The sequence below is a fragment of the Mytilus californianus genome, unplaced genomic scaffold (assembly GCF_021869535.1).
Source record: "Mytilus californianus isolate M0D057914Y unplaced genomic scaffold, xbMytCali1.0.p SCAF_1, whole genome shotgun sequence".
In the NCBI taxonomy this organism is placed as follows: domain Eukaryota; kingdom Metazoa; phylum Mollusca; class Bivalvia; order Mytilida; family Mytilidae; genus Mytilus; species Mytilus californianus.
The window spans coordinates 56,547,806-56,560,291 of record NW_026262581.1 but is presented as its reverse complement, the minus strand read 5'-3'; the positions used below and the strand labels follow the sequence as shown (position 1 = coordinate 56,560,291).

Sequence of the window (12,486 nt, the reverse complement as noted above, 5' to 3'; positions counted from 1 at the left end):
CTGCAGGTGTGTAAGACTAGAATTCCAAACATTCTGAAGAGTAGGCTTGTCAGTTTTGATACTGTTGAATAGGAACAAATGATGCACGTAACGACAGTTTTATTGGTTAATTGGTGCACATGATATTAATAGTTAATGTTGTAAGAGTGTAAGCGCTTATAAGTGTCAAACATCGGATTTACGAGATATAAACAACATGCTGCACGAACGAACGATACACGTGTAAAAATGCTTCGGCCAATAAACGATCATCGTAAACAAATTCTTGGGACTTACCTTTGTTCACCCTAAACATTAACATTCTTTTGTGGTATTTCATAACAGGGGTAAGGGTATGAAAAGGCCCCTTATTACGGCCCATGGTATATGACAATAATAAAGTTAATAGTTATAAATCTATCAAAAATTATTTAACAAAAAATATCAAACTCCAAGGTAATTTCCAAAAGGGGAGAGTCCATAAAACTTGACAAAAACCAAAAGCTTGACAACATCAACGAACAACTGCCATATTTCTGCTGACTTGATACAGGCATTTTCCGAAGAAAATGGCAGGTAACAGTAAACCTGGTTTTATAGCTAGCTAAATATCCCGCTTGTATGACAGTAGTTCCGTTATATTGACAAATTTGGGTAACGTGACCGAATCAGAAACGCCCAAATCCAAAAACTTGAAAGCTAGATGCACGACTACCGAGTCAAGAGTTCAACGTTCAGAGGGAACATAATTGTTAGAATTGTACAAAGACAAATAAAGGTAAAACTGTAAAGTAGATAAAATGATACACAACGTCAGCATCTAGAATCTATAACTAAACACGATCCTGTGTTGTTTGTGAAGTAGACACTAAATATTTATCTATTAGATCTTGGTACTATCCGGTGAGCTTTTTGAGAAAAAGGACGAGACGTTCTTTAACCAAACTCTGACTCATTTGTTTTTTGCTCAGACACCGTTTTACAAAGTTTGAATTGCAGCTGCAAGATCTTGAATATCGTATGAGTTGAAAAATGTATATGGCATACGCGGGTGATGTTGGAATATTGCTGCAAAGTTGAGGAAGATTTATCATTTCAAAATTTAAATCGTCTCGTTTGTCATAGGTTCTGGTACTGAGATGACCACTGCAGTCAAATTCGAGGTAAACATGTTTACAAATGAGGCGGAAGAAGCTGTAACTGTGGTTTCTTTAATCTCTAGTTCAGGAGGATATATTAATGGGATCCAATCAGAAAAGTTTGGATTGTTAATGGAAAGACTTCATCGATATACCTGTATATATGTGAAAATAAATGATCTATAGCTTCTTTGGTCATGTTTTTTACAAATTCCTAAAGAAACTCCGACTCATATGAAAATAAAAAAAGTTTGGCAAGAAGAGGCGCATAGTTGGTTCTCAAAGGAATGCCGACAACCTGTGGGGAAAGTCTACCTCCATATTTATCAAATATGTTGACAATGAGAAACTCCATCATACTGAGTCCTTATTCTCCGGTGTAGCATGTTTTATCCTCTTGTTCATTTTTAACAAAATAATGCCGAAGTGTATCCCTATAAACAATAAAATTTTATCGTATGGTTCAATCATTCTTACAGTCTGTCAGATATGAGTATTTGTATTTTTGTTATTTTGTCTAACATATTTGTTATAGGTCTTTAAACTTCTTGTATTTCAGAAACAAATGTCACAAATGGCAAACATGAAAATTACTTTTTAGTTAATAATTTCAATGTGAATAACAGCATTAATCAAAAAATATTTTCCCACATGATCTCTCATACACAGGCAAATGTGCATACTATACTAACATTTTTTTAATAAAGGCTATTGCTCATATCTTATTTTACCAAAATAACCATTTTTTAGTCAAACAGGTATATAAGCACAAAAGAATAAATCGAAGTTCATATAAATCTAATAAAACCAGACTACACAATTTCCACAAACAAGACGACTAAGATGACAAACAACAATTACAAAACGCTATACGACAGAAAGCTAGGATGGAGCAACACGGACCCTACCAAAACGCTATACGACAGAAAGCTAGGATGGAGAAACACGGACCCTACCAAAACACTATACGACAGAAAGCTAGAATGGAGCAACACGGACCCTACCAAAACACTATACGACAGAAAGCTAGGATGGAGCAACACGGACCCTACCAAAACGCTATACGACAGAAAGCTAGGATGGAGCAACACGGACCCTAGCTACCAAAACACTATACGACAGAAAGCTAGGATGGAGCAACACGGACCCTACCAAAACGCTATACGACAGAAAGCTAGGATGGAGAAACACGGACCCTACCAAAACGCTATACGACAGAAAGCTATGATGGAGCAACACGGACCCTACCAAAACACTATACGACAGAAAGTTAGGATGGAGCAACACGGACCCTACCAAAACGCTATACGACAGAAAGCTAGGATGGAGCAACACGGACCCTACCAAAACGCTATACGACAGAAAGCTAGGATGGAGCAACACGGACCCTATACCAAAACACTATACGACAGAAAGCTAGGATGGAGCAACACGGACCCTACCAAAACACTATACGACAGAAAGCTAGGATGGAGCAACACGGACCCTACCAAAACGCTATACGACAGAAAGCTAGGATGGAGCAACACGGACCCTACCAAAACACTATACGACAGAAAGCTAGGATGGAGCAAAACGGACCCTACCAACACGCTATACGACAGAAAGCTAGGATGGAGAAACACGGACCCTACCAAAACGCTATACGACAGAAAGCTAGGATGGAGCAACACGGACCCTACCAAAACACTATACGACAGAAAGCTAGGATGGAGCAACACGGACCCTACCAAAACGCTATACGACAGAAAGCTAGGATGGAGCAACACGGACCCTACCAAAATGCTATACGACAGAAAGCTAGGATGGAGCAACACGGACCCTACCAAAACGCTATACGACAGAAAGCTAGGAATGAGCAACACGGACCCTACCAAAACGCTATACGACAGAAAGCTAGGATGGAGCAACACGGACCATACCAAAACACTATACGACAGAAAGCTAGGATGGAGCAACATGGACCCTACCAAAACGCTATACGACAGAAAGCTAGGATGGAGAAACACGGACCCTACCAAAACGCTATACGACAGAAAGCTAGGATGGAGCAACACGGACCCAACGCTATACGACAGAAAGCTAGGAGGGAGCAACACGGACCCTACCAAAACGCTATACGACAGAAAGCTAGGATGGAGCAACACGGACCCTACCACAACGCTATACGACAGAAAGCTAGGATGGAGCAACACGGACCCTACCAAAACGCTATACGACAGAAAGCTAGGATGGAGCAACACGGACCCTACCAAAACGCTATACTACAGAAAGCTAGGATGGAGCAACACGGACCCTACCAAAACGCTATACGACAGAAAGCTAGGATGGAGCAACACGGACCCTATCAAAACGCTATACGACAGAAAGCTAGGATGGAGTAACACGGACCCTACCAAAACCGGCGGTGAACTCGAGTACGTATTAGTCAATTATGGCATGAGTGATATCATATAAGATCCTGCACCAAATATATATGCCAGTATACTAAGTCAGGCTATCTTGGCCATGGACAGTTCGTTTTTGTTTGTATATCTGTGGTTTTTTTTTTCGAAAGAGACTGGTGCTGGTGGTTGATGTGGTTTGTTGTACTGCACTGCATTTTTTGGAGATTCCTTGTGCCCTTTTTTATTTATTATGATTCTGTCCACATATGACCAGATTAAATCATTCTATTTATTTATCAACAAATATTAAAGATTTAAAAGGTCTGGTGCAGAGTATCTCATTGGCAATCGTACCACACCTTCTTATTTTTATATTATAACCTGGGACAGTGGTTTAACAACATAAAAAAAACTGTAAAAATAAGTTGAGAATGGCTTGATTAATCAGATCCGCACGGAGCAAAAAAAAAATAACATAAAGACAAAAGACACAAAGTGTCGATCTAAGAGTACTTACAGTTACTAAAAACTGATTTAAAAATTAATCGGTATACATCCAACGCATCTGATGTCTAAAAAAAGTCTGGGAAAAGCATGACCTTGAGCAATACCTAAATATAAATCCATGATATCGACAGGATGTAGGACGATAAGTTTTCACATATTTTAGTTATGATTTAATTTATAAAATTTATAAATTCTTCATCTTATTTTAAATTGAACACTGGTAAAAGCAAACTACTGGGAGGTGGGAGATTATTCAACTGGTTAGATTTTTTTTCCTTCTTCAAATCAGAGACATATATACACATATGTATATAATGTCTCTGTTCAATTGACGGATAAATGCCTACAGAGTTTAACGTAAATAATTGATGTGGAGTTTTCATTAAAATAGTTTAGCTGTTTTCGGATAATACATATGCAATTTCAAAAGTATCAAAATTTGCATATTTTTATATACCTGAAAATATAACGTACTGGTTGAAGGGAGATAATTCAATTGGTTTAATTTTATTTTCAAATGTAAATAATTGATGTTGCGTCGAGACTATTATAAATAATTAAATCCATACTTGGGGCTAATTGGAAGAAAATATTAAACCATGAAGTATAATGATGATTTGTTTTTGTTCCGTGATAATTGTTTTTTTTTATTTCCAAATATTTTATAAATTTACTTTGTTTTAATCCGTACTATTGTGTTGTACACGATTCCAATTAACTACAAGTGTGTCTAAAAGTTGATTTGTGCGTCTAATATTATTCTCCACTCCTGATTCACTCGTTTGAATGTAATTTATAAATAAAGAGTATTAAGGGTAACAATGCGATATACGTCATGTATACATGTTAATGGTAACTAAAAATTAAATAATGACGTATAAGCGAATGTTTGCGTATACTGTGTGTGAAATTCATTGAAAATAGTAACTGATGCGGCATAAATTGTGAAGACACTTTTTCATGGGTATTCGCTATAATTAATAATACGTTTTACTGCCTTGCAGCCCCGATATCTGATAAAAATTTGAGCAAAAGCATCCTTTTACGATTTCAAATTTTTAAACAACAAAAATTAAGAAATATATTTAGGCACCACAAGCATATATCCTATAATATGCGAAAAGGGAAAAATAACATAAAAGAAAGATAAAATTTGAAACGAATAATGTGTAAGCAGTGTGATGGAATATTGAACCCCCAGAAATATGAAAGGGGAATAAGTGTATGTGGTCATGCAATGGCAACATTTATCCTATATTGTGACATATCAATGAACAATAATAATTGCAATAAAACTTAGTCAGTCATTGAATATGTTGCTATTTTAAAATTCAGTCCTATGAAATCGGTAAAACCGATTCAATAGTTTTAGAATTACTCATGGGATATTTCCAAATTATATCACTTATCTTATATTATAAAGATATTGATTTTGTACTGAGCAGCAATCTAAATCTAACTCAAATTGGATGGTACTTAGATACAATTTACAATTTTTAGATTAAAATCCATCTTTAATCTAATAAAAACGGGAAAATCGATCTTCAATCGTACTAAAAAAGTCCACTTCCAGAGGTGGTTCCAAAAAGATCGATCTCTTTTTAATCGATCTGTATTCAAGTGTAAACTCTAAGATCGATTGCGATCGATCTTTCTAAGAGTGAAATAATTATATTGATACGAAAATAAGTCTGTGCATGGTCTTATGAATGTCTGCCTATCGAGGTTTCATCCATACTCTCCAATAATTTGACAGAACGAGAGGATAAGACAAGTAAACAAATAAATATATTCCGAAGTTTTTGCATCATTCTTCTGACTAGATAAATCTTCAACCGATTTGAACTTTCCCTAACGGCCTTAGTGATAGTCTTCCCACATTTCTTGTTCAATGACTTGTGACATGCATATGAATCAAACAGATATTATAATGATTAATAACTGCATAAGTAATTCCAATGACCCAACTATTTCCTGATATATACATGTTGTCATATTCTATTTTCAAATTTTTTTGTTAACGAAATTTAAGGTAACTAGGTCAGACCGATTCTTTTTATTTTTCACTGTAAACACACCAGATTGAAAAAAGATCGATTGAGATCGATCTCGCTTATGCAAATGAAAACGCGAACTGGTCTTTTAAGATCGATTGAAATAACGATGGTTCAACTTCATGCAAGTGTATAATCGGAGTCTTATCAGTAGGCTTTGTGTCTAATAGAAGGTAACTCTTCTAACTAAAAAAATGCAAAGATATATCATTAAACTGTTTTGAAATGGCTTTCAGACATTTCTTTCTTGTTGGCTATTTCAATTATACTTTCCATAAAAAGAGTCAAATTTTAGTTGTATACATAGCTCATATCTTACACATATATATGTTTTTATATATTTTCCTAATTTGACATATTAAGTGTAACAGGAGATAGATCGATGGAAATTCTAAGTAAATAGTTCAATTCAATTCAATTCTTTATTAACCAGATGTTTTACAACATATAGGTATATGTATAATCAATATATACTAAATATAGATTACAAAAATATACGATCATGACAAAACAGACAGAAGTATTAAATACACAAAAAATTAATACATATAAATATAATTCCAAAAAGCAAATTTATGTAACAAATGAATTACAAATCAACTTACTGAAAACAGTCATTTCTGAGCTTCAGTGCTCTAAATATATATTTTCCTAAGTTGCACAAGTCTTTTACATTAGTAGTGCTTAATAATTGTAAAAGTTTATAAACAGATGGCTTACGCCAATAATATGGTTTTATCAAACATTCACGCAAATTTGAATATAAAGGACATGATAGTTGACAGGTTAAAGTATTGTCGCAGTGTTGAAAGTTAGAATGTGTATACGTGAAGCTGTTTTGTTTTAACACTGTTCTGATTGCCTCTTTAACCTTTTGAACTAATAAACGAAAGGTAACTTTATCTTGTTTATTCTAAGCGTTTATTACATTTATTTAGCCTTATCTTACCTTACCGTATCATAATGCAAGATTCTGTCAGTTCTAGTATATTGCATCAAACTGGCATATATTAGCATTGACAGTACTTTGTCGTATAATGCTGATGGTATAGGAATTCGGAATTTCCTAATTTTTAATTTTCTTTTGTTTTTTTTTGGGGGGGGGGGGGGGTCTTTTTATTGTGCTAACAATAAAGTTTTGAAATCTTATATGCATTTTTTCGGTTATTCAACAATGGAAGTAATACTTATAAATAGAACTAAATGTGCTTGAAGAGCATAAACCTGGAATTTTATTTTTGTCAACACTTAACCTTGGTTTTCATTTATAGTTTCTAGCAAAAGGCTTCATCATAAATTGATGTATAAAAATAATTGAATTTTGGAATAATAGGGCCTCATAAGTTAACTTTTCAAGAAGTTATTTCTCAAGTTTTTTTTTTAACGTACATGTGAAATAGGTCTTCATATATATTAATTAACTGAATTTCTTGAAATATTTTGCAATTCCTAAGTATTATTAAAAAGGAACAAAAATAAAAATGGTTCAAAGCTGTAGGTAGCTATTGGCTATTTGTATCTTTTATATTGTTGAATATTACATTTTCTTGAGACATATATTTCTGCCTTTTCTCGTGCATTTCATAAGAAAAATCGTGAGAGACATCTTTTTCCCTGTCAAAACTTATTTCAAAAACACACTGGCATGGACCTTATACCTGACTCATATCTCCTTTGACGTAATTTTAATTATCCATTGCAGAGACATATAATACATCGACTCATTTATAAAACTGTGTTTCATGATTTTAAATTTCAGCAGCTCACGTCCTTAATATTTAGATATTTAGTATAATTATAATAGTCCCAGGATAGTCTATCAAAAATGAGCTAGAATATTTAGAGAATTTTTAGGCTAAAAAAAAGAAGTATAATATAGAGGGGTCAATGCCCCAAGCACCTGAATCTTAGACTATCCGACCACTACTTGGAATGGACTTCTGCTATCATTAAAAAAGAGACATATAATACAATGTGTTATGAGGGTCTGGATGGGGGTCTATCGATGATTTCTGTAGTCTTTATTTTTTTAGGCCATTTTTCTCTACTGATTCTTTATACTTTTTCCCAGTATTTTCTATTCAGTGTATATTTTGGCACCTCATTATTGTCTATTCTTTACATTTTTTGCTCATTATTCTCTCTGTCTCTGATGAAAATAACCAAGGTGTGCATTTTTAGGGATACGAATAAAACTGGGACTATTATACTAGTTAACATGTTAGTATAAAGATAAAAAGATAAAAAGATAAATTTTTATTTCCAATAGAGGACCAATTATGGGCATAATCAGTACAGTGATTTTTATATTTAATAATTGCAATATAGACAATACACAAGAAAAACAACTCAAAACATGAAATATGAATTGAGTTAATAATAAAATATATGTAGTCATGTAAACTATTATGTTTAGTGTTTATTGACCATGCACCAGAAGCAGCATCACATCCATCATAAGAATAGCTTTTATGAGTTAAGTCTTTCCTCGTGCATGCATGGCTGATGCATATGAACAAATATTACTATTGTTGTCCATATGCAGGAGTCACCAAGGGCAGGTGCTTAAAGGACACTCAAGCCAATACACACAACCATGAATATTTAAATACTTTATAACACAACATAAACTAATAATCAAAAAGGATTATTATATAGTCCTCCTCGTAGCTAATGCACATGGACAAGATTATTATGCAGTTATCCAAATGCAGGAGTCACCTAGGGCAGGTGCTTAAAGGACATACTAGTAGTAACATGTTATGTAAAATTTATGTGCAAAAAAAAAAGAAATCAGTTTTTGGATTTGGATGCAGCCTCTAGCACAACTTGTCCCAATGCTCTGAGAAAAAAAAAACAACACAAAATTACACAGAAAACACAAACAATGGTATAAATTATGAGTATTTTTCATTATGTTTTATAAAAGCACACATTTCGTACAAGATATCCTTGTTTTCATTACTCATTAACCAAATAAACTGATCTTTAATAGTCAACATATCAAAATTGGCACAATATTTCCTAGCACAAAGTATTAATTTACTTCTCTCATTATTTAGAGCGGTACAATGATTAACGGAAGAAAATGTAACTCATCTTTAACTTCAGAACTTGAGCATCTGGGACAAGTTCTATCGTGTCGAAGAATACCCTGATACCTTCCCTTTTCAATCTTTAGGGAGTATGCTCAAACACGCAACCTTGTCAGATTTTTTTCTAATATCAACACTGGATTACAGATAAATATTTTTAACAGACAAAATTATTTTTTTAAAGTACATAACTTTTAACAAGGAATTGTATATTTTTAAATAATAAAAATATACAATTCCTTGCTTTTAAGTATAATAGTCTGCCCAGGAATAAAAGTATAAATCATTTTTCGGGATTATTTTTTATGCTTAATTTCGTTATTCTTGTACTTTAGATCTAGCGCGAGGTTAATTATATCTCAGAGCGCGTATACAAGGTTGGACAATATTTTGCTACTGTATATTAGTAACGCGCATTTTGTAATGATGTACGGTAACGGAAGTTTAGACTCGTCATTCAAACGTACGCATGCGTCATAAAGAATGAATTAACAAATGACAGAAAACAGCAAGGATGAGCTCAAAAATTCCCCGAAAAGGTACTATAGTTAGGTTTATTGTCACTCAAAACTAAATTGACAAACATTCCATGACCTGTTTGACTTACTGGTTCATATTTTTATTGCAGCATTAGTGCTTCAAGCGAAAAAGAAGCGGTCAAAAGCGAAGTCCCGGTTTAAAACTGACGAGAAGAAAAGATCGTGAGTAGATCGAGATTATCTTATTTCTCCCTTTAAGGAAATCATTTATTTCTTTTGCCTTCATTTAACAGCAGACATACATGCTTAGCCAAATACGTAACAGTATTTTTATAGCCGTAGCATCTGCACACGCCATGGATACCTGCCAAAGGCCTCCTTGGTGATTCATGCAATTTATTATGAACATTTGTTATGTTGATCAAAATGAAATGAAGACTGTTATTATGATTAAACACAATGAGTTGTAATTATCGTCTTTTTTTTTCTGCAAAGTCTTCTTTCGAAATTGGTTTTATTGGGATGCAGAAGCAGTCACTCAACCATGGAATTGTCAATGTTTTGACAAACCACGTGTTTACAAAGCAACATGTGAAAACATGAGATCATTGTGTGATAAATAAAACAATTAACAATACAATGTGTGCACAGTTGAAGTGAAACATAGCATTATTATAAAATACACATTAGGAATTTGATATTGAACAATTTTTCTTTTTTGTGAGTTTCATAAACAGTTTACATTTATCAAGTGTGATCCATACACAATGATAATGTTGAATAATGAAATGTACATACTTTGACAAAGTAGATATATCATATTGTTTTCAAACATTACAGAATAGACGACTTTCGAATTCGTGCACTTTCCCATAAATATCCGATGTCACAATGCTTATCTTATTACGTCACAATAACGATTGTTCGATGCCGTTGTGTATGGCAATTGACTTCGGGTCAACCGGTGTATTTCATTCATAAAAAACAACTAGAGATTGATGTATGCCATGTTCATTTTTTCCATACTGAATTTGAAAAAGCGCTTTCAACACACATGAGATTTCCAAATATTTTTGCCAAAAGGGCTTCCAGATTTTAGATTCTTTTAATCCACACATTTTGAAATATAATCAGATTAGAACCTTTGCAAGGAAATAATGCATAATATGCTTGCAAAGCCTTATCATTACTGGAAATCACAGATGTTCTTGTAAAATTTTGACGCCATAAGAGTTAAAAAATTATTGTTGTATGAAGTCAATACACTTTACGTCTTACATCCTGGTATGGGTTTTTCTCATTGTTGAAGGCTGTGTAATGACTTTAGTTGTGAAATTCTACATCATTTGGTCTTTGGTGGAGAGTTTTCTCAATGGCAATCATACCATATCTTATATTAATTTTAGAAAATTCAAGTGTCGAAATTCTTGGGTCAAGTGATGCAAATTCCCAAATAGCGATTAGGTTTATAGCACCAGCAATGTAACTGACATGCTTTTAAGTCTCTATTTTTCAGCTTTGCAGGAACAAATATTTAAAACCAGCCTTGATATGTTTTCTATAATTAAACACCAAGAAATCATCCTACTATCAAGAGACAAACTCACTAAACAATCCTAAAAGCGAGTCGAAAAACAACATCGGTGCCATTATATGAGAAAAGCCACAGACAACTTTAATGCAACAATTTTAGGCCCCCACTGCTGTGAATATAATAATATTTAAAAAAAATTGTAAATATATCTGTGTGCAGTGGCTGTACCGTAGCTGATGAGGTTTATCCAAGGCATTGTTATTGCTAGTTAAAAACTAACTAAAGAAATTATAAATCTGAAGAAAGTTTACATGAACAAGCCCCTTGAGTATACCTATTGATTTAAGGGTCATTAGGTCAAGGTCACCGTTATAAAAAAAGCGAGTCGAAAAACAACATCGGTGCCATTATATGAGAAAAGCCACAGACAACTTTAATGCAACAATTTTATGCCCCCACTGCTGTGAATATAATAATATTTAAAAAAAATTGTAAATATATCTGTGTGCAGTGGCTGTACCGTAGCTGATGAGGTTTATCCAAGGCATTGTTATTGCTAGTTAAAAACTAACTAAAGAAATTATAAATCTGAAGAAAGTTTACATGAACAAGCCCCTTGAGTATACCTATTGATTTAAGGGTCATTAGGTCAAGGTCACCGTTATAAAAAAAGCGAGTCGAAAAACAACATCGGTGCCATTATATGAGAAAAGCCACAGACAACTTTAATGCAACAATTTTATGCCCCCACTGCTGTGAATATAATAATATTTAAAAAAAATTGTAAATATATCTGTGTGCAGTGGCTGTACCGTAGCTGATGAGGTTTATCCAAGGCATTGTTATTGCTAGTTAAAAACTAACTAAAGAAATTATAAATCTGAAGAAAGTTTACATGAACAAGCCCCTTGAGTATACCTATTGATTTAAGGGTCATTAGGTCAAGGTCACCGTTATAAAAATAGGAGGGAAAATATTTTTGGATGGTGACTTGTGTTTCCCTTATAATTACTTGATTGGAATGAAACTTATACTGAGGAAAAATACAGGAAAGGAGTAAAACCCTTTTGATTTTGGGGTCAATAGGTTAAAATCAAGGTTACTGTTACTAAAATTAAAAATCAATAAGTTGGTGTTGGGATGGTCACATTGTACCTTAGTTTGTTTTTTTTTATGCCGCGCTGAAGCGGAGGGGGCATTAAGTTTTACCCTTGTCCGTCTGTCCGTACGTCCCATAATTGGTTTCCATTCTCTAACTTAAGTTTGCCTCAACAAAATGTTATCAAACTTATACACAATGCTTATTACCACA

At 33.8% G+C, this 12,486-nt stretch overlaps 2 protein-coding genes and 3 pseudogenes across 2 annotated transcripts in view; all 5 read left to right on the top strand.

Moving 5' to 3' along the window:
- Positions 1-2,587: 2,587 nt before the first annotated feature.
- Positions 2,588-3,502, top strand: LOC127723944 (semenogelin-2-like). Its single transcript, XM_052230688.1, has one exon. It carries the CDS (start codon positions 2,588-2,590, stop codon positions 3,500-3,502), a length of 915 nt encoding a protein of 304 aa, XP_052086648.1.
- Positions 3,503-9,623: 6,121 nt separating this feature from the next.
- LOC127721988 (SRSF protein kinase 3-like) overlaps positions 9,624-12,486 on the top strand; it is a 60,041-nt gene continuing 57,178 nt past the window's right edge. The window contains exons 1-2 of the mRNA XM_052228851.1: positions 9,624-9,700; positions 9,790-9,862. Coding sequence (XP_052084811.1) covers positions 9,676-9,700; positions 9,790-9,862 — 98 coding nt within the window. The 5' untranslated portion in view covers positions 9,624-9,675. The remainder of the gene's footprint in view (positions 9,701-9,789; positions 9,863-12,486) is intronic.
- LOC127716763 (U4 spliceosomal RNA) lies at positions 11,382-11,491 on the top strand (annotated as a pseudogene).
- On the top strand, positions 11,674-11,783 carry LOC127716752 (U4 spliceosomal RNA; annotated as a pseudogene).
- Positions 11,966-12,075, top strand: LOC127716774 (U4 spliceosomal RNA; annotated as a pseudogene).

Excerpts from the sequence above, each read along its gene's own strand:
- LOC127723944 (XM_052230688.1), top strand. The coding sequence starts at position 2,588 with ATGGAGCAACACGGACCCTACCAAAACGCTATACGACAGAAAGCTAGG.